The sequence below is a fragment of the Myotis myotis genome, unplaced genomic scaffold, assembly GCF_014108235.1.
Source record: "Myotis myotis isolate mMyoMyo1 unplaced genomic scaffold, mMyoMyo1.p scaffold_m19_p_3, whole genome shotgun sequence".
Taxonomy (NCBI): Eukaryota; Metazoa; Chordata; class Mammalia; order Chiroptera; family Vespertilionidae; genus Myotis; species Myotis myotis.
The window spans coordinates 88103527-88126600 of NW_023416335.1; the positions used below are offsets into that span (position 1 = coordinate 88103527).

The 23074-nt window shown below is 39.2% G+C and overlaps 1 protein-coding gene across 1 annotated transcript in view; it reads right to left on the reverse strand.

Annotated features, from left to right (window-relative positions):
• Window positions 1–225: 225 nt before the first annotated feature.
• The window catches only part of DLEU7 (deleted in lymphocytic leukemia 7), a 35562-nt gene continuing 12713 nt past the window's right edge, over window positions 226–23074 (reverse strand). The window contains exon 2 of the mRNA XM_036297920.1: window positions 226–432. Coding sequence (XP_036153813.1) covers window positions 226–432 — 207 coding nt within the window. The remainder of the gene's footprint in view (window positions 433–23074) is intronic.

Consider the following 23074-nt stretch of genomic DNA (forward strand, 5'->3'; position numbering starts at 1 on the left):
TCAAATATGACAACATATTTAAAAATGTGAAGTACTGTTTCAAAAATTTTTCACCAACATGCTATAAGGGTACAGATGCCACTGGTCAAACTGCTATATATTTTATCAAGTGTCTCTTTAGTGAGAATCAAAACATCCATTGTTTGCTGATTCAATCAGAAAGGTAAGGTCCCTAGTTTTCTTAGCAGTGCTTAGCTGTGGTTTTGATTCCAGTGTTCTGAGAACTCATATGTCTGGGAGATTCTGTAAGATCTGTCTCAACGAAGCACAGGCTACCACATGAGCATCAGAAGGAAGGTTAGCAAGTGACTGAATCAACTTCTTAACTATTGTCTTCAAACACTGGTGAGCAGCATTCAAATCTCTGTCAAACTGCTGTCCTTCGATCTGTAGAGCCAGATGACTGCAGATGTTTCTAAACTCAACACTGTCCTGAAAGGAACAGCAAAAACCAACAAGCAATTAGACAGATTGTTGAGGACATTTGTTTTATACTTTGTGTACCCAGCTTCCATCCCATCTCTTCCGATGACAGCACTCTGACTTTTCCCCCAGAGAACTGCTCTCCTCCATTCTCAGCCTGTGTGGTTTGACCAAAGCTGACTCCATGCCACAACTCCAGGGACCAGGCTAATCAGGGCATATCATGCCTCAGCCACTTGGATTCATTAAGGATGGACAGGTGACTCAACACAGGCCAATAAGCCACAGTCCCAGAATATTTGCTAGACTGGGAAAGAGAAACACTTTTTAACTGAAGCTGTTGGAAAATATCTTGCTACCACAGGGGAGAATCCAAGTTACAATGATGCCAACACAGAGAAAACTAGACCCAAGAAATTTAAAAAGACTGATTCTAATAACATTTTCTGAACATGTCAACTTAGCCATATGTAAATAAACTCCAGGATTTTTTGTTTATCTGAGTCAACAATTATCCCTTTTTACTTAAGCCATTTGAAGTTGAATTTCTGTTACTTGTTCCTAACAGAGCTTTGACAAATACACAAATAGCCTCTGTTCCTGTTATTCTGTACTCACTTTCTTCAAGTTTCCAATATAGGATTTAGGATTGAACAGGGTCTCAAGAAATTTCCAGTGCAAATTTAGAAAAAATAGTTCCTAGGCGGCTTAAAACAAGGAAGTAAGTGAATAGATTTTTAATCCCAAAATGTTTCATATTCTAAAATACATTGCATGTAAATGGTACACTGAAATTACTCCACATTATATGGTTTATTTTAAAATCAATGGAAATGATTTCCCACAGACTTCTGGGTCTGGCAACATGGCATGTTTATTTTCTTCAAAACCTCTTGCTACTAAATGAATGCTAAATAAAATAGAACAAATATCCTTTTTGCACTTGCAGGAAAGTAATGGAAATCCCCAAGGGCCAGGAATAAAAGTAGATTATTTTAACAGCCCGCCAATACCCATCAGAAAAAGAGAATCAGTCTCTTTCTTAAACTGAGTTTAGGATGAGGGTAAAGTTTTCCCAAGAATGTGTAACTATGGGCCTGTACTACACAGAAGTTTAAGTTTGGAGTTGCCCTCTACATCATATACATGTTCTGGGAACACTCATGCTAAGAAATTAACTTCAAAATTGGAACTCGGCTGAAATATCCATGGACACAAGGAAAAGCAAACAAAAACCTATTCCACAGAACATGTCCACAACCCACGCCCCACTGTCGTATTCCCATAAAGCTCTGTCAAAGACAAGCTCTGTATATGAAATTTAAAATACAATTCACCATGATATAGCAGATATAATGCAGGGCGATATTAAATTACAAAAGTTTCAAATATAAACTATAAAATATGCTTAAAATGATTAAAGATATAAAAGAAGGAATAAAAAACTTTTTAAGAAAAATCAGGCCCTAACCGGTTTGGCTCAGTGGATAGAGCATTGGCCTGCAGACTGAAGGGTTTCAGGTTCAATTCCAGTCAAGAGCATGTACCTTGGTTGTGGGCACATCTCCAGAAGGGGGTGTGCAAGAGGCAGCTGATGGATGTTTCTCTCTCACCGATGTTTCTTACTCTCTATCCCTCTCCCTTCCTCTCTGTAAAAAAAATCAATAAAAAATATTTTTTAAACTAGAAAGAAAAACCAGGCTTGAAAAAGAACCAAATACAACTTCTAGAAATGACAACTATCACGACAAATTAAATACTCAATGGACAGTTTAAACACTTGAATAAATACATCTGAAGTGAAAATTAGTAAACAGGATGATAAATGTGAGAAAATTGCCCAGAATAAAAAATAAACAGAGGGGAAGATGGGGTGGAGGGATAGGGAGAGATTAACCAGGGAATTTGTATGCATATATACATAGCCCATGGACACAGACAATAGTGTGGTGAAGATCCAAGAGGGGTGGGTACAGGGTGGAGGGGGTCAATGGGAAAAAAAGGGGACATCTGTAATACTTTCAACAATAAAGAAATTTAAAAAAAGAAAAATAACAAAACTCCACAACTCAAAAAAAATAAGAAAAGTTAAAGTCATGGGAAATATGAATGAGAGGTTAAGCAACATGGATGACAGAATGCCAAAGTACAATGAATGCATAACCAGAAGAGAAAAGAGAATCATGAATAAGATTATCCAATTCTGATCCAAAACATGAATCCTTAGATTCAGGAAATAAAACAAGCCTTGTACAGAGTAAGTTAAATGAGACACAAATCTAAACTCAATAAGGCAAAACTACCTTTAAAAGTAACCAGAGAAAATAGACAAACAGATTTTAAGGGATGACAAGACAGACAATGAACTTCTAAGCTACAATTGAACATAGAAAAAAATAGAATAATATTGCCAAATAACTTTCAACCTAGAATTTTTTTTTTAATCTGAGTGAACTATTAGGGCAAAATAAATATATCTTCATTTAGAAGGACAAAGGAGTTACCACAAATAGACTCTCACTGTCAGATCTTCCTCAAGATATAATTCAGAAAGAGGAAATTCAATGCAAAAGGAAAGAATGAAATACAAGAAGCAACAGTGAATGAGGAAAGTTAAAAATATGTTATAAATCTAAAGAATTGATTGTTCAAAACAAAAATCATAACAACTAACTTGGAGTTTACAAAAGCAAGATGATTCAAAATGCTGAATAGTAGTAATATGTAGGATGAAGAGATATTTTAAGGCATTGCATTTATTCAAGAGAAAGATGGCAAAATTGACAAATTTCAGATTTTTTAATTATGTACATGAGAAATGTAAGCATTATTATTAGAGAAATAATATATACAACTTCAGAATTAGCAGAGGGAAGGTACATTAAAACTTTATTGATCCTATCTATAAAGGTAAAAATGAAAAAATACACAAACATAAAGTAAGGTGAGTAGAAAGCACCAAACAAGACACCTTTGAAATATATAGTGGTAACCAGACTGTATTTTAAAAATCTATATGCTTTTTTTAAAAATTTTAAACTAAAAGTACCTAAAGATTGAAAGTAAATGAATACTAACATATATATCAAGCACAGAAGACAAAATAAAGCCAGAAAAATCATTATTAAGTATAAAATAAACCTCAATTAATAGAAGAAATTATTCCCCTAAGGAGATATAACAATTTTGTACTTGTGTGTGCTTACTATGATAACCTCAATTTACATTCAATCCACAAACATACAGACATTTTAGTTCAGCTTTCTCAGAACCTGACAGATCAAACAACATAACAATCAGCTTGGAGAGAAAAGATAGAAACACTAATCACAACCTTGGTCCAATGGAGATAAGCAAATATACATTATTCTCAAAAATATATAAAATATCTATGAATGCTGACTATATTATAATATGTCACAATGCAAATCTCAATGAATATAAAAAGTCTATGTTATACAAATCACAATGTAATAAATGAGAAATCAATAACATAGATAACCTTCCCAAAACATGTATTACTTAACAAGCTACTTGTAAATAATTCATGGTTCAGTGAAAAAAAATTTAAAATTTTAAAATACTTTATACTGAACAATTATGAAAATACTATAACACAAATTTATGGGATATGGCTACAGTGAGAAATGCTAGACTTAAATGCTTATATACTAAAGAATAATCCCCGAAAAACCATGAGATAAGAATTCAACTCAATAATTCAGGAAAAGAAAATAAATAATTCAAAATAAAATAAAAGGTAGAACTAAAATTGAACCAATGTTTGATGAAGAACTAGAGTTTTCTTCCTAATTCTTAATAGAAAAACAAAGCTATTCTTCTCCCTAATAAAGACTTTATCATGATGCCCTGGTCAGGTGGCTCGGTTGGAGCATCATCCTGCACACCAAAAAGTTGCAGGTTCAATTCCTGAGTGAGGCACATGCAGGAGGCAACTGACAGATATTTCTCTCTCACACCAATGTTTCTTTCTTTCTTTCTCTCTCCTCTGTCTCTCTTCCTCTGTCTAAAATCAAAACCATATTCTTGGGTGAAGATTTAAAAAAAAAATAAAGCTTTCCCTCCCCCTAAAAAACAATAACAAAAAATAGAAAAACAAACAAACACTGTCACTTAGGTGAGAAGAACCTGGGTTTCTGGCAAAATGTTTAATAGAGAACATCTTCCAAGAAGGAAAACAAACATCCATTTCTTCAGTTCAGCAGTGGGACCCCAGCGTGAGCGAGGCATAGGATAGAAAACTAAACATGCTACAGGCCCTTTACTCAGGGCTTCACGGGCTACCACACGCTTCGGTTTCTTCTCTTTATTTTTTTTAATATATTTTATTGATTTTTTACAGAGAGGAAGGGAGAGGGATAGAGAGCTAGAAACATCGATGAGAGAGAAACATCGATCAGCTGCCTCCTGCACACTCCCCACTGAGGATGTGCCCGCAACCAAAGTACATGCCCTTGACCGGAATCGAACCTGGGACTCTTGAGTCCACAGGCTGACGCTCTGTCCACTGAGCCAAACCGGTTAGGGCGGTTTCTTCTCTTTAAAGCATTCTTGCTTCCCTGCCATTGTGTGTTACTCATTTTTCCTCAGAAGGTATCAAGGGACTACTTAGATAATCTGCCCCATAGTTTATAGGGCAATCTATATTGCGGGAGCACATTGCTTGGGAATGGGCAAGTCTGGGAAAGATGACTCTGGACTACTTGCCATAGATCCACATCAAGGAAAATGGTCCGCTTGCTTTACAGAAGTGATCCAACTCTAAGTACAAAGTGGGAGGATCAAAGACAGCTTGCAAAGGGAAATTCAAAATAGAAGGAACCACTGAGATGTGTGCGGACACGTGCCTATTAGCCAGTGTGCAAAGGCATTTGTCACTCAGAAAAGATGGAAATGCCCTTACAATATATTTGTGAGCCTAATATCTGTAGTCAATGTCACACTTACTATAAATAATCAAAGAAGGCATCGTTTGGAGAAATTATACATAAAATAAAATTCTACTGCTTGGCTGCACTGATCCCTGAGGTCCTAGGTAAACTTCAGATCTCTGGCAAACTTTGCAAAGTCTCTTTATTTTACTATTTTAATACAGTATTTCCTTTTAATCCTTTCTCAAATATATTAACAGTCAAAGAAAACAAATTAATAGGAATAGCTTTCCATGGACTCTTAAGCCAGGGAAGGGAAAAATAAAGCAAGTGGTTGCTTCTCTTCCTTTCTGGAAGGTCTGAAGGCCAACTATGGATCCAGTCACAATGGCCTCCACCCAAACCTCTAATGATTCTGCTGTATAAGGTGGGGCCACAAGTCACAGTGTTGAGGCAACAGCGTATTCAGTGGCTCATGGGCTTTCAGTAGAAATTCACATGATCAATATTGGTGATGATTTCACTTATGTGCTTTCTATTCAATGATAGAGCACATCCTCCCAGCAAGTTCTTTTATTTAGCAAGTTCCAGGTGCTTTCGGAAATGATGTAATACCCTACACTGGGCTGTGGGTCATTGCCAGAATTAGAACACTGCCGCTGAGCAATCTAAAAGCACTTTTGGAACTTCTAAAGCCTGATGTAATTTCAGAGTCTGGATATGAAATGTGTTGATTGCTACAGTGGTCCGAACTGATGGCCAGCAATTCCATTGTAAAGTGAGGTGGTAACTCAACTCAGATACTAGCATAATGGCCTCAACTTGTTCGATTCAGTTAATGAATCAGCTAATTTTATATCAGGTCTCCACTATCTGATTGACTACATGGAATAAAAGGCAGTAAGATATGTGTTTCTTTGGATAAATACCCCAGAAGTAAAATTGCTGGGTCATAAGGTAGTTCTATTTTTAATTTATTGAGGAACCTCTGGAATGTTTTCCACAGTGGCTACACCTGTTGGCAATTACATCAACAATACATGAATGTTCCCTTTCCTCCACACCCTCACCAATACTTGTTTGTTGATTTACTGATGATAGCCATTCTGACAGGTATGAGGTGAAAACACTAACTTGAAAAGATATATGGATCCTTGTGTTCACTGCGGCATTGTTTACAATAGCCAAGATGTGGAAGCAACCTAAGTGTCCATCAACAGATGATTGGAAATAGAAGATGTGGTACATGTATACAATGGAATATTACTCAGCCATAGAAAAGAATGAAATCTTATCATTTGTAACAGCATCGATGGACCTAGAGGGTATTATGCCAAGTGAAATAAGTCAGAGAAAAAAAAATACCATATGATTTCACTTACATGTGGAATCTAAAGATAAAACGAGTGAACAAACAAAACAGAGATAAACACATAGATACAGAGAATAAATTGATGGTTGCCAGGTGGGAGGGGGAGTGAGGGAATGAGTAAAAAAGGTCAATGGATTAAGAAATACAAATTGGGAGTTACAAAGTAGTCATAGGGATATGAAGTACAGCACAGGGAATCTAGTTGATAATATTGTAATAACTGTGTAGAGGGATCATTTCATAATGTATATAAATGTCCAACCACTATGCTGTATACCTAAAACTAATATAAAATAATATTAAATGCCAACTCTAATTGAAAAATAAATAAATAAATAAAAATAAAGGCAGTAAGATATGGCACTTGTTCTCTAAAGAGTTTGTAAACTAGTAAGGAGAATGAGACACATAAAGCATATATACCAACGTCCAATGAAATGTGATGAGGGCTATAGTAATAAACACAAAAACCCAATCCTATATAGGAACAGACATTTCTAGACTCATAATCTAAGCAATGCACTAGGTTCATACAGAGCTCCTTCAAATGTGTGAATCCTTTCTATAGCATACTTGATGTGTGGTTGTCCGAAATTATCTTGGTTGCACTAGAGCAACTCATGTGCTTAGGAGGCAACCCATGGCTCTAGTTTTTAGAACATTTCTTCCAATGTTTAGCTGAAATCTGCTATGTGGTTTCCCAAATATGCCCATGTCCTGACCCTCAGAACCCGGAGCATATTACCCTACGTGGCCAAAGGGACGCTATAGGTGTTGGGTAGGACAGGCAGCCTCAGGCAGCTACAGGCCCTGAGGAAGCACAGCCCATTCCCGCATAAGCACTGGACTTGCTATCAGAGCCCTGGTTCTGCGCCTTTGATGGGCCATCTGTGGACAAAACATTTTATCTATGGGATGTTCAGTTTTCTCATCTGTAAAATGGAAACAGTAATAACTGCCACATGGAGGGATGTGAATATCAAATTAGCCCATGGATTTGCAAACTCATTGTATTTATAAAGCACGCATCAGTCTAAGGTTATAAGTGAAGCACTCTGCTAGATGGAAAGTCAGTAAGAAGGAAAGGAGGGGAAGGAAGAAGAGAAAAGAAAAATATGTTCCACAGAAACTTGGAATCTAGTTGGTGATATGAAACTATTTAAATTGTTCAGCAGAGCTGTCACACACAATTAAATTTAGGCTCAGAAAGAGTGGTTGAGCTCACCTCACTTCCATTAGGCTGGCTACCATAAAAAGGAACTGAAACTAAATTTTGGTAAGAATGTGAAAAAAGTGGAACCCTTGTGCACTGCTGGTGGGAAGGTAACATCAAGCAACCATTCTAGAGAGAATGGAGATTCCTCAATAAAAGTAAAAATGAAATTAACATATGGTCCAACAATTCCATTTTTGGGTATATATCCAAAGGAACTAAAAGCAAGATCTCTAAGAGCTATTTGCAAACCCATGTTCATAGCAGCACTATTCTCAATAGCCAAGAGGTGGAAGCAGTTCAAGTATCCATGAATGGATAAACAAAATGTGGTATATACATACAATGGAATACTATTCAACCTTAAAAAGGAATGCAATTCTGACTTATGCTACAACATGAATTAACCTTGAGGACATAATGCTAAATGAAACAAATCACACCAAAAAGAGACAAATACCGTATGATTCCACTTGCATGTAGTATCTAGAGTAGTCAAACACATAGAAACAGAAAGTAGAATGGAAGTTGCCAGGGCTGGGGGGAGAGGAAAATGGGGAGTTACTGTTTAATAGGTATAGAGTTTCAGATTTGCAAGATGGAAACATTATGGACATTGCTTGCACAACAATGTTAATGTACTTGACACTAGTGAACTATACACTTAAAATGGTAAGTTTTATGTTATGCATTTTTTACCACAATAAAAAAAAATTTTTTAATGCAGTTGAGGCCATCAGAGTGCTGCCAAGGGCATGCAGAAGGGCATGAAGGTTTGTATGAGGCATCAGAGAAATGTTGGGTTGGGAGGATTGTACAGACACTATAAGTTAGGTGGTGTTGAGAAAAGCAGTATCCTATCTAATAATAGAGAAACATGGTAATTAGCCATAACTTCACTACCCTTCCCATTGGCTAATCAGCAAGATATGCAAATTAACTGCCAGCCAAGATGGCGGCCGGCAGCCAGGCAGCTGAAGCGAACATGAACATGAGGCTTGCTTACTCCAGTGATGGAGGAAGTCAACGTTCCCCGCCTGCCGCAGCTCAGCTCTGAGCTCCGGATGAAACAATGTTGCAATTATAGAACCTAAACAAACCCCAGAAACCTGCTTTAGCCAGCGCGGCCTCAGAGCTTACAGCCGTCAGTGATGGCAACAGAGTTTCAACTATAGAATCTAAACAAACCCAGGTACCTGCTTTCAGCCGGCAACAGCCTCAGAGCTGGAGCCTGCTCTCAGCTCCAGTGACAGCTATAGAAGGTAAATTAATTCCAGAATAAAAAAGAAAAAAGAAAAAAGGAGAGGCTGGGAGCTTCAGTTGCCCACCAGCCTGAAAACAGCCCTCAGCCCCTCACCCAGACTGGCCGGGCACCCGAGTGGGGATCCCCCACCCTGAAGGGGGTGTGACCAGCTGCAAACAGCCATCCTCCCCTCATCCAGGCTGGCCAGGCACCCAAGCAGGACCCCCACCCTGATCCGGGACACCCTTCAGGGCAAACCAGCTGGCCCCCACCCATGCACCAGGCCTCTATCCTATATAGTAAACGGGTAATGGAAACTGACCCTAACAGCAGAAGGACTGGGAATGACTGATCACTATGACACACATTGACCACCAGGGGGCAGACGCTCAATGCAGAAGCTGCCCTCTGGTGGTCAGGGCGCTCTCACATGGGAGGAGCTCTGCTCAGCCACAAGCCAGGCTGATGGCTGCCAGTACAGCGGTGGTGGTGGGAGCCTCTCCTGCCTCCTCAGCAGCGCTAAGGATGTCCGACTGCAGTTTAGGCCTGCTCCCCACTGGCAAGTGGACATCCCCCGGGGGCTGCCGGGCTGCCAGAGGGATGTCTGATTGCCATCTTAGGCCCAATCCCCTGGGGAGCGGGCCTAAGCCAGCAGGTGGTCATCCCCCAAGGGGTCCCAGACTGCGAGAGGGCACAGGCCAGGCTGAGGGACCTCCCCATCCCACCTGAGTGCACAAATTTTTGTGCACCAGGCCTCTAGTTTGATTTATAAGGAAAAGAGATGGCCCTTGCAATTAGAATGAATAACATAAGCAAAGGCCTAAAGTCAAGTAGGGGCTAGGACTGGGAGGAGATCAGTCTGAAAATAACAGAGAATCAGGATATAAGCTAGTGTGAAAAGCTGCAAGTGCCCCAGTAAATTCCCTGGAGATTTCCAAGCATGAGAGCAACATGGCAAACCAGCATTTTAAGAGCACTAGTCTGGCCCCATGAGCCTGAGCACCTACTGTTGGAGGCGCCAAGCTCCAAGTGAGGCACCTCTGCACCTTGTCTCACTCAAAGAAATGCGGCTTGGCGAGATTAAACGATGTACCTAAATCACACAGCAAGTGACAGAGCAGGCATTAATCTCCATTTCAAATTTAAATGTTCTGCAAAAACCTGCCTCAAATCAGAACCCGGGCCAGCTGCCCTGAGGACTCAGACAGCAGAACTCACTGTCCAGGACAGGAGACAGACGGGCAAATGGGAACAATGGAGTTGTGGATGCCACGGTGGGATGAACAGGGACACCATGGGAGCAAGCAGAGGAGGCACCAAACTAACTCTGGCAGTGAAACACAAATGCTTACAAGTGAATTGTTGCAGGTTTCTTTTTGGCCATAGTCACACTGTTTTTTAAGGTTAACACAGTGTTATGAGTGTTACAACACTTAGATTGGCCTGGGACACATCTAAACTGAATATTAGCCTGCTGGCCCATCCTCTTTTCTGCAACATAATTGAGAGCGGTTAGCCGTCTGGAAGATATTCAAGGCATGAAACCTTCTGCACCCCATGTAAAGCTGGAGCTCCCCCTTCCTCTGCTCTGTTCTCTCCTATCCAGTGTAAGGGAGGTCTCTTAGAAAAACTTTTCCGCATTATGCATTGTGTTTATTTAGAATGCACACATATGGGACCCTTGAGCAACTTTTCATGCACCTGCAAAGTCCAAACAGGGAAGAAAAGTTAAACTTTCTTTTTTTTTTTTTTTTTTTTAGCTTCTTACTGAAAATAAAACTGAAGGCTTGAAGGCAAAAAGAATCTGGCTGCAGAAGTCAGTTTCAAAGCTTATTTCCTGAAACCAATACCAATGGATAATAAATTCAAAACACAATATGACTTTATAGGTTCCAAAATGCAGACAGCTTTTCAACAATCCACCAGGACAGTTACTATTGTTTTCCTATTATGTCACCTTCAAAATTACTTCTAGATCTACATGAACCATAAATCAGTTCATATTCCCTTAACCACTGGCTTTAAAATAAGTTGGTTCTTTTCAAAACAGTCACCTCTTGAGCTATATTGTCTTACAATGGCTTCCACAAATCTATTTCTTCTCACTTTTTCCCCTCTCATTCTCCCTGAATTCCTAATGTCCTCTACAGAGAGTAGTAAAGAAACAAAGAGCTTTTCCCCTGCTTTCTGTCATGGGGCCTGGCTGTAATGAGCATCAGTATGGCCAGCAGAACATTCTCCACTAAAGCCACCCAGTGCTAGGCACTACAAAGGAACACAAATCCTCTCCCCAAGTCCCTTACAACCCTCCAACCGGATGTGCACATAAAATGAGAACGTTCCTCTATGTAGAGAGATGTCATGAAAACCATACTATCAGGATCAGTATGCTTCAAATTGCCCCAACTTCACTCGGCTCATCAACATCTGGCTTTGAGCTACAAATTCACAGGGCCCAGATCAGTCACCAGTTACCTGAAACCCAGATCGATCTCCAATAGATATGTAACTACACACTAATAAAACACCCAATGAAGAACCAAAGTATCTGCCATTCACCATAAAAGGTCTCTCATCCACAGGAAATTAAAGATTTTTACTGGTGCTGTACCCAGTGTCAATGCCCCACAAGTAACTAAGGTTCCTTATGCATGTGCTTTGGGTACGTCATCATTTTCATTAGGAAAGTCTGTGAAAAGCACTTTGTGATGGATACAAGCACTTGATTCAGGTATGCTCACAAGGCCAACCCCAAACTGTAAAACAGAACATGGCAGCATTTCCACCAAGATGTTAAACATAAGTAGTTTTGTTTTAGAGCCTTTCTGCAATATCCTTTGCAAAATTTTAATTTCAGAAAGTTTATATGTCCTGATTCTCATATCATTCACATAATAAGGAATTACAAACTATAATTAAGCTACTTCTATAGCAGTCACTGGGCCTTTTTCTAAAACATAAGCACAATTTTGTCTCAAGTCAATAGCAACCTCCTGGCTTTGGCTATTAATCATATGACCATAAGCATTTTTTTCCTCAAGAGTATGTGGATAATTCTGCAATTTTCAAATTTGCAGAAACTGGCTCCACTAATTAAAGAGCATTACAACAATAAATGTGCAACCAAAGCCAATGGTTTCCTAACCACTGGCTTTGCTTTGTAGGATGAAAAAACAGTGAAGGCTACTAAACGTGATGGAATGATTGGTACCAAAATTAGCTAAATGAAATGGAGAACTCACAGGCAAGTTAAATCTGCAATGTCAGGAAAGTTCTTTTTCCTCTGAAAGTTGGCATCAGCCATAGTTTCCATGAAACTTGCTTCAGAACAGAAAGAACTCTTGGAAACTATAAATATTTTTAACTCTCAAAGGAAAACAGACAAAACTCAATCAGTGACCTCATAATTGGCTGTTTAATAGTCTCTATGTGAGTTGGTCATTTTGGGGAATTTTTAAATCCTAGCCTTCCTTCTGGTGTCCCACACATTTCTGTACTCCCTTTAGGTTGCAGGTGCCTAAAGCATTCTTGCTAGATTACTAGTTTGACAATGTTTTCCTACATTTGCCTGGTACTTTTTGTCACTATGTAAAGCCACCATCATGGAAGGAGGCACACAAATCACCCAGTGTTATGGACTGAATTTTGTCTCCCCACCTCCTCCTGCCTTGCCCCACCTCCCAAAAATGCATATATTGAACACCTAACCACCTTGTGACTATATTTTGAGATAGGGCCTTTAGAGAGGTAATTAAGGTTAAATTATGTCAGAGAGTGGGCCCCAGATCCAATAGGATTGGTGTCCTTTTAAGAAGAGGAAGAGTCCTAGCCGGTTTGGCTCAGTAGTTGGAGCATCTGTCCATGAACTGAAGGGTCTCGGGCTTGATTCTGGTCAAGGGCATGTTCCTCCATTGCAGGCTCAACTCCCAGGTCAGGTCAGGACATGTGCAGGAAGCAACCAATCGATGTGTCTCTCTCACATCAATGTTTCTCTCTGTGATTTCCCCTCTCTTATACTCTGTCTAAAAATCAATGGAAAAAAAAAATATCCTCAAGTGAGGATTAACCAAAGAGAGAGAGAAAGAGAGAAGAAGAAGAAGAAGAAGAAGAAGAAGAAGAAGAAGAAGAAGAAGAAGAAGAAGAGACATTTGAGATCTCTCTCTTTCCACATGCACAGAGGAAAGGCCATGTGAGGACACAGTGAGAAAGTGACCATCTACAAGCCAGGAAGAGAGCCTTCACCAGAAACCAAATTTACTACCACCTTTCTTGATCTTGGACTTCCCAGCCTCCAGAACAGTGAGAAAATAAATGTTGGAGGTTTAAGCGACGTAGTCTGTGACATTTTGTTATGTCAGCCGGACCTAAGAGTCTATAATGTGACTGTTACATCCCAAGTGGTGTGCAGTGCAGGGCATGCATGACTGTGTTCTGTCGACTAAACACTCTCACATACTTTATTTTAATGTGATGTTTTTAATACCCCTTTAAGCTAGCACTGTGATTTGGTAGAGTCACAAAAAACTATGTCTGGCCTCAAACATGTTTGACACTCACTCAGTGGTTGAGTGTCAATCCATAACCAAGAGATCCCCAGTTCTATCCCCAGTCAGGGCACATGCCCAGGTTGTGGGTTCGATCCCTTGTAGGGGGCATGCAGGAGACAGCTGATTGATGTCTCTCTCTGATTGATGTTTCTATCTCTCTATCCCTCTCCCTTCCTCTCTCTCTAAAATCAATAAAAACATGTTTGAATCATGGGCCATCACTTCTCAGAAGCAGGATCTTCAGCAAAGTCTTAATATTTCTCTGAGCCTCAGTTCCCTGCTATAAAAAAAATTGTCAAACTGGTCAACTCCATCTTCTCCACCAAATTTGACAAGACTCAGAACTAGTAAGCACTTTTTATCCACCACAAAGAAACTCATTTCATGTTTTTTCTTTGCATATGTTTGATAAACTCTAAATGTTCAAAAAGAATATAAATTATTGGTTTCTTTAAGAAAAGAGTAAAGACACCATCTTGAAGGGAAGAGCAGCTATGACTGAGAGCCCAGCCTCACCTCCATCCGGGGAGACCTCTTACACCACCCGGGACCCTACAGCCACACCCGCCAGGGACCAGCTGCCTCGGCTGCGAACCCACGAACACGGAGACTCCAGCCTCCCTGGCCACCGGCTCCTAAAAAGTTTGTCCAGGGTGAGACAAAATGGTGGCCAAATAGGCAGGTGGGTCCTGCACCTTCTCACGGAGCAGACAGAAGAAACAGCTGAATCGAATAACATCCACCCGGAATTGGTGAATTAAACACAGCTGGTGAGACAATCTGTGGACGGAAAGGTCAGAGGTCGCCTGGAAAGAGGTGGGATTGGGATTCTGGGCTGGAAGGAGAGACCCATGCAACCGGGACTAGAGTCTCAGAGGGAGACTGCTGCACCAAGTCCACGTCCCTTGGGGACAGTGTAGTGCTTGACTGTGGAAGGGGTCCACAGGGCTGCTGGCAGCGGGGGACTCTAGATCTAAGCCCACAGCCATGGGAGGCTGCGCTCAGAAAGGCAGCCTGAAGTTCTGCATCGGCTGTGCAGTGGCGGGGGAGAGGGGGGACACCAGCAGCGTGTCTTTATATTTTCTGTCTTTATATTTTCCTTGCTTTTACTCACAAAACTCAGTGCATAGGATCTTTCAATTACAAACACCCACCAAGGCTGCGGTGCAGAGGAAGGTGGCTTTGTGGAAGCTGGGGAGCAAAATAGGGAGAGGTGATCAGGAGGCCAGCTCTGGGACAGTCCGATCCCTCCAACCCTGAACCAACATGAATCAACGTTTTTCTCCTGAAGACCAGACCCCTCCTAGCAGCGCAGCCTCACCCAGCCTTGAGCTCAGCAGGGAAACAAGATTTCTGAATACCCTCAGGGAGCCCTCATGGCAGGGGTGGGGGCGCCATTTGGTCCCAGAAACTAATACAGAAACACCGCCACCTAGAGGCCATGTCAGAAATAGACTCTTGTGTAAATACAACTGAAAGCAGGCAGGAAAACAAAGTGGGCAGATTGATCCTGTCTGCCTGAAACCAAGGCTGTGGAGTCTGACACAGAGGAGCAGTCAGTCAATCGCTGGGAACTAAACACGGTGCTGACTACCTAAGAGGAAACAGACGTGGCAGACAGAACAGTAAAGAGGGGTCTTAAACCAGCCCCCATGGGACATTAAACCTCAGCTGAAGCGAATAAACTTTACTACTTCAGTTTTTAATTTTTTATCTTTTACTTAAGAAACTAAATTTTTTTCTCTTTACTTTATTTTTAGTATTTATTATTATTATTATTATTATTATTATTATTATTTTAAGCTTTAAGTATTTTTTGGATTAGTGTTCTACATTCTATTTTTTTTTATCATTATTTCACTCTCTCATTTATTCCTTTATGCCAATCCTTTCTTCCTCATTTCTCTCCTTTTTCTTCCTGTTTCGCTTCTCCTGTCCCTGCTTTAGTTTGTCTCTCTCCTTTCTTTTTACTCCTTGTTAAAAATTGATCTTTATCTGCTGTATTGATGTGTTAGTATTATAGTAGTCTTTGTTGGCTTACTCATATATCTGATTTCATGTTCCCCTGCTCCAAGTACATGCACCCTTCTCTTTTCTCTTTCTTCGCTAGCCAATTTTTTTTCTTGTTGTTGTTGTTTACTTGATTAGTTTGTTTTTTTGGTTTTTTGGTTTTTATTTTATGTTTTTGTTTACCCTCTCCTTGCTTGTTCTCTTCTTCTACTAATAGTTTAATTAGTTTCACTCACCAAACTCAGGCCTATCTGTTCTCTACTCTATTCTCCTTTTCCAAAAATAGATGAATAGATAGATAGATTAAAGACAGGGGAATTTTTTTATTATTATATATATGTATATATATGAGTTTATATATATACTTTTTAATATATTTTTAATTATTATTTATTATTTTTTAATTGAGTATTTTGTTTTTTACTTTTCTTCTTATACATTCATTCTCTTTCTACCTCCTCTATACTGAATCATGGCCATTCCCCCATTCATTCAATTCCTTTACCTTACCTTCTGGAAATAAGTTCTGCCTCTTCAGATTGAGCTCCCCTCCTCTTTTCTTGGGGTGTTTGTTGTTTCATTTTTTTGGTTTAGTTTGTGGAGTTTTCTCTCCATATATGTATATTTTTCCCATTATTTTTTCTTTTGCTTTTCTCTCTTACCTTTTTTTCTTTTCTGAATATCATTTTTGCACCCTTTTCTCTCCCCTAATTCTCTTTTCTCTGGTGGTCACCTTCATTTGGGTTATCAGTGTCATGAATACATTCATGTTTTGTTCCCTCTGTGTGGTGTCTTGTTGAGTTGTATTTTGTGCCTTTTGGTCAGTGTGGTAGATACTCAGCCACATAACCAGACACCCTGAGAGGAGCGAAAATGGGGAGACAAAGAAACAGCCCCCATATGAAAGAAAAGGAGGAAATCACCAGAAAAAGAAGTAAACAAAATGGAGGCAAGAAATTTGTCAGAGAAAGAATTCAGAGCAATTGTCATAAGGATGGAAGACAAAATCAACAACATGTGTAAGAATCAAGAGGAAATGAAGAAGAACCAAGAAGAAATGAAGAATGACATAGCTTCAATAAAGAACACAATAGAAAGCATCAACAGTAGACTAGAAAAAGCTGAGGACCTGAATCAATAAGCTAGAAGACAAGGTAGGAAAAAACACCCAAGCAGAGCAGCAATTGGAAAAAAAAAAAACACTTGAAAAACAGAAGAGCCTAAGGGAGCTATGAGACAACACAAAACAAAACAACATCCGCATAATAGGGGTACTAGAAGGATAGGAAACAGAGCAAGGAATAGAAAACCTGTTTGAAGAAATTATGACAGAAAACTTCCCTGATATTGGGAAGAAAACTCACACAAGTCCAAGAAGTTCACAGAGTCCCAAACAAGATAAACCCAGAAAGACCAATGCCAAGATTCATCATAATTAAATAGGCAAACACCAATGACAAAGTAAGAATCTTAAAGGCTACCAGGGAGAAACAGAAAGTTACCTATAAGGGATCTCCCATTAGACTATCAACTGATTTCTCAACAGAAACACGTCATGCCAGAAGGTAATGAAATGAAATATTCAAAATGATGCAAAGCAAGGGACTAAATACAAGAATACTATACCCAGCAAAGCTATCATTCACAATTGAAGTTGAAATCAGGAGCTTCACAGACAAAATAGGGCTAAGGGAGTTTATCACCACCAAGCCAGCAATGCAAGAAATGCTAAAAGGATTGCTATAAAAAGAAGAAATAGGAAGGGAAGAAGGAATACAGGCATACAGGAATATAAAAATGGCGACAAACAAGTACTTATCAATAATAACCTTAAGATCCAAGGAACAGCAGCCTCGTGATCACCACACCCTCTGTCTGAGGAACAGCAGCTGTGTGTGAAGCCTCCCTCCACCAGCCAGAGGAGCCACAACAGCTGTGAACAGCACCCACCAGAGGAGCTGCTGCCAAATGAGGAGCAGCTGCTACCACAACCGCCTGAGGAGCAACCACAGCCCGAGGAGTCACTGCCACCCAAGGAGCAGCCACTGAACGACTCAACATCTAGATATGTCGGTGAGATCAAACATGGGTAGACAAAGAAACCCCCAAAGGAAAGAAAAGGAGGACTTGCCAGAAAAGCAGCTAAGTGAAACAGAGGCATGCAACATGACAAAAAAGGAATTCAGATTAAGGGTCCTAGAGTGCATAAACCGGATGGAGGAAAAAATTAACAACTTAAGCAAGAATCAAAAAGAAATGGATGAAAAAATCAATAACTTAGGTAAGAACCAAGAGGAAATGAAGAGTGATATAGCTGCAATAAAAAACACCATTGAAAGTTTCAACAGTAGACTGGGAGAGGCAGAGGACCGAATTAGTGAATTAGAAGACAGGGAAGCAAAACACACCCAAAATGTACTGCAATTGGAGAAAAAAATTAAAAGACAGGAGGAGAGACTAAGGGAGAGCTATGGGACAACATGAAATGAAACAACATACGAATAATAGGGGTGCCAGAACAACAGAAAGAGGAACAAGGGTTAGAAAACCTATTGGAAGAAATAATATCAGAAAACTTCCCTGAGGTGGGGAAGAAAAAAGTCACACAAGCACAGAGAGTCCCAAAAAAGGTGAACCTGAAAAGACCCACACCAAGACGCATCATAATTACCATGGCAAATGTTCAGGACAAAGAGAGAATCTTAAAGGCTGCAAGAGAGAGACGGAAATTTACAAACAAGGGATCTCCCAGTAGATTATCAAATGATTTCTCAACAGAAACACATCAGGCCAGAAAAGAATGGATGGAAATTTACAAAGTGATGCAAAGCAAAGGACTGAATCCAAGAATACTCTATCCCGCAAAGCTATCATTCAAAATTGAAGTGGAAATAAGAAGCTTCACAGACAAAAAAAAAGGCTAAGGGAGTTTATCACCACCAAGCCAGCAATGCAAGAAATGCTAAAGGGACTGGTGTAAAAAGAAAAAACTTAGAAAGAAAACAGGCACAAAAAATAGAAATGGCTACAAACAAGTACCTTTCAATAATAATTTTAAACGTAAATGGACTAAATGCACCAATCAAAAGACATCGAGTGGGTGAATAGATAAAAAAAAAAAACACAAAAAATCAAAAAAAACATGACCCACCTGGAGCCATAACTGGCTTGGCTCAGTGGATAGAGCATCAGCCTTTGGATTGAAGGGTCCCAGGTTCCATTCTGGTCAAGGGCTAGTACCTTGGTTGCGGGCACATCCCCAGTAGGGGGTGTGCAGGAGGCAGCTGATCGATGTTTCTCTCTCATAGATGTTTCTAACTCTCTATCCCTCTCCCTTCCTCTCTGTAAAAAAAATATATATATATATATTTAAAAAAAAAAACATCCAGGAAACTAATGATAATGAAAACACAACAATCCAAAACCTATGGGACACAATGAAAGCAGTCCTGAGAGGAAAGTTTATAGCTCTACAGGCCTATCTCAAAAAACAAGAAAAAAGTTAGTAAATCATCTAACTCTACATCTCAAAGAATTAGAAAGAGAGCAACAAGAAAACCCCAGAGTGAGCAGAAGGAAGGAGATAATAAAGATTAGAGCAGAAATAAATGACATAGAGACCAAAAAAAAAAAACCAATACATAAAATCAATGAAACCAAGAACTGGTTCTTTGAAAGGATAAACAAGATTGATGAACCTCTAGCCAGGCTCACCAAGAAGCAGAGAGAGGACCCAAATAAACAAAATCAGAAATGATAGAGGCAAAATATCAACAGACCCCACAGAAATAAAACTGATTGTTAAAAAATACTATGGAAACTCTACTCAAACAAACTAGACAACCTGGAGGAAATGGACATATTCCTAGAAAAATACAACATTCCAAAACTCAATCAGAAGGAATCTAAAAACCTCAATAGGCCAATAACTATGGAAGAAATTGAAGCAGTCATCAAAAAACTTCCAGCAAACAAAAGCCCAGGACCAGACGGCTTCACAGGGGAGTTTTACAAAACATTCAAGGAAGAACTAAAACCTATCCTCCTCAGACTACTACAAAAAAGTCAAGAGGAAGGAACACTTCCAAGCTCATTCTATGAAGCCAGCATCACCCTAATACCAAAACCAGGTAAAGACAACATAATGAAAGAGAATTATAGGCCAATATCCGTAATGAACATAGATGCCAAAATCCTCAACAAAATCTTAGCAAATTGGATCCAGCAGTACATCCGAAAGATCATACACCATGACCAAGTAGAATTAATCCCCAGGATGCAAGGATGGTACAATATCCGCAAATCAATAAACGTGATACATCACATAAAAAATTGAAAGAAAAAAAAACACAGTCATATCAATTGATGCAGAAAAAGCATTTGACAAAGTCCAACACCCATTTTTGATAAAAACTCTCAGCAAGGTGGGAATAGAAGGATCATACCTCAACATAATAAAAGCCATATATGACAAACCCACGGCCAACATCATACTCAATGGACAAAAAATAACACCATTTCCCCTAAGAACAGGAACAAGACAGGGATGACCAATCTCACCACTCCTGTTCAACATAGTACTGGAAGTATTAGCCATTGCAATTAGATAAGAAGAATAAATAAAAGGCATCCAAATTGGAAAAGAAGTAAAACTGTCCTTATTTGCAGATGACATGATATTATACATAAAAAGCCCTAAAGACTCCATCAAAAAACTATTAGACTTAATACATGAATTTGGCAATGTAGCAGGATACAAAATTAACCACAAAAAATCTATGGCATTTCTATATACCAATAGTGAACTTACAGAAAGAGAGACTAAAAAAACAATCCCATTTACCATCGCACCAAAAAAATTAGGCTACCTAGGAATAAACTAAAGAGGTAAAAGACCTCTACTCAGAAAACTACAGGACATTGAAAAAAGAGATAGAGGAATATATAAACAGATGGAAAAACATACCATGTTCTTGGATTGGTAGAATCAACATCATTAAAATGTCCACACTACCCAAAGCAACCTATAAATTCAACGCACTTCCCATTAAAATACCAACGACATATTTCACAGACTTAGAACGAACTCTCCAAAAATTCATCTGGAATAAAAAAAGACCCCGAATAGCTGCAGCAATCCTGAGAAAGAACAAAGTAGGTGGAATCTCAATACCAGATATCAAGCTCTATTACAAAGCCACTGTTCTCAAAACTGCCCGGTACTGGCACAAGAACAGACATATAGATCAATGGAATAGAATAGAGACCCCAGAGATCGGCCCAAACCAGTATGCTCAATTAATATTTGACAAAGGAGGCAAGAACATACAATGGAGTCAAGATAGTCTCTTCAATAAATGGTGTTGGGAAAATTGGACAGATACATGCAAAAAAAAATGAAACTAGATCAACAACTTACACCATACACAAAAATAAACTCAAAATGGATAAAGGACTTAAATGTATGATGGGAAACCATAAAAATACTAGAAGAATCCAAAGACAACAAAATCTCAGACATATGCTGAAGCAATTTCTTCACCGATACAGCTCCTACGGCATTGGAAACTAAAGAGAAAATGAACAAATGGGACTACATCAAATAAAAAGCTTCTGCACAGCAAAGAAACCATCAACAAAACAACAAGAAAGCCCACTGCATGGGAGAACATATTTGCCAATGTTATCATCGATAAGGATTTAATCTCCAACACTTACAGGGAACTCATACAACTTAACAAAAAAAGATAAACAATCCAATAAAAAAAAATGGGCAAAGGACCTAAATAGACACCTTTCAAAAGAGGACATTCAGAAATCCAAGCGACATATGAAAACATGCTCAAAGTCACTAATCATCCGAGAAATGCAAATCAAAACAACAAATGAGGTACCATCTCACACCTGTCAGAATGGCTATCATCAACAAATCAACAAATGACAAGTGCTGGAGAGGATGTGGAGAAAAAGGAACACTTGTGCACTGCTGGTGGGAATGCAGACTGGTGCAGCCACTATGGAAGACAATATGGAGTTTCCTCAAAAAACTAAAAATGGAACTCCCATTTGACCCCATGATCCCACTTCTAGGAATATATCCCAAGAAAACAGAAACACCAGTCAGAAAGGATATATGCACCCCTATGTTCATAGTAGCACAATTCACCATAGCTAGGATCTGGAAACAGCCTAAGTGCCCATCAGTAGATGAATAGATTAGAAAACTGTGGTACATCTACATGATGGAATACTATGCTGCTGTAAAAAAGAAGGAACTCTTACCATTTGCAACAGCATGGATGGAACTGGAGAGCATTATGCTAAGTGAAATAAGCTAGTCAATGAAGGAAAAATACCACATGATCTTACTCATTTATGGATAATAAAGACCATTATAAACTGAGGAACAAAAATAGATACAGAGGCAGAGCAGCCTCGAACAGACTGTCAAACTACAGTGGGAAGGCTGAGGAGGGTTGGGGGTAGGTGAGGGGAGGGGTAAGAGATCAACCGAAGGACTTGTATGCATGCATATAAGCATAACTAATGGACATAAGACCCTGGGAGCTAGGGGAGGCCAGGAGATTGTTAAGGGCAGGGAAAAAAGGAGACATATGCAATACTCTTTGTAATACTTTAAGCAATAAAACAATTTAAAAAAATAATAATAACCTTAAATGTAAATGGACTAAATGCTCCCATTAAAAGACATTGGGTAGCTGAATGGATAAGAAAACATATTTCTGCTGTCTACAAGAGACCCACCTCAGAACAAAGGACTCAAACACAGAATGATAGTGAAGGGATGGGAAAAAATGTTCCCAGTGAATAGAAATGAAAAAAAAGCTGGGGTAGCAGCTCTTATATCTGACAAGTTAGAACTCAAAGTGAAGGCCATAACAAGAAATAAGGAAGGCCACTTCATAATACTAAAGGGAGGAATTCTACAAGAGGATATAACTCTGGTAAACATATATGCAGCCAGTACAAGAGCACCCAAATACATTAAAAAAAACTTCTGGAAGATATCAAGGGAGAGATAGACAGCAATACAGTCATAGTAGGGGACTTTAATATCCCATTGACACCACTGGGTAAATCCTCTAAACAAAAATCAGCAAAGAAGCATCATTTCTAAATGAACCACTAGATCAGATGGAATAAATTGACATTTTCAGAATATTTCACACCAAAGATATAGAATATACATTCTTCTCAAGTACACACGGGACATTTTCAAAGATAGACCACATATTGGGACACAGGCAAAGTCTCTTCAAATTTAAGAAGATAGAAATCATATCAAGCATCTTCTCAGATCACAATGGCATAAAATTAGAAATGAACTACAATAAAAACAATGAAAAAAATCAA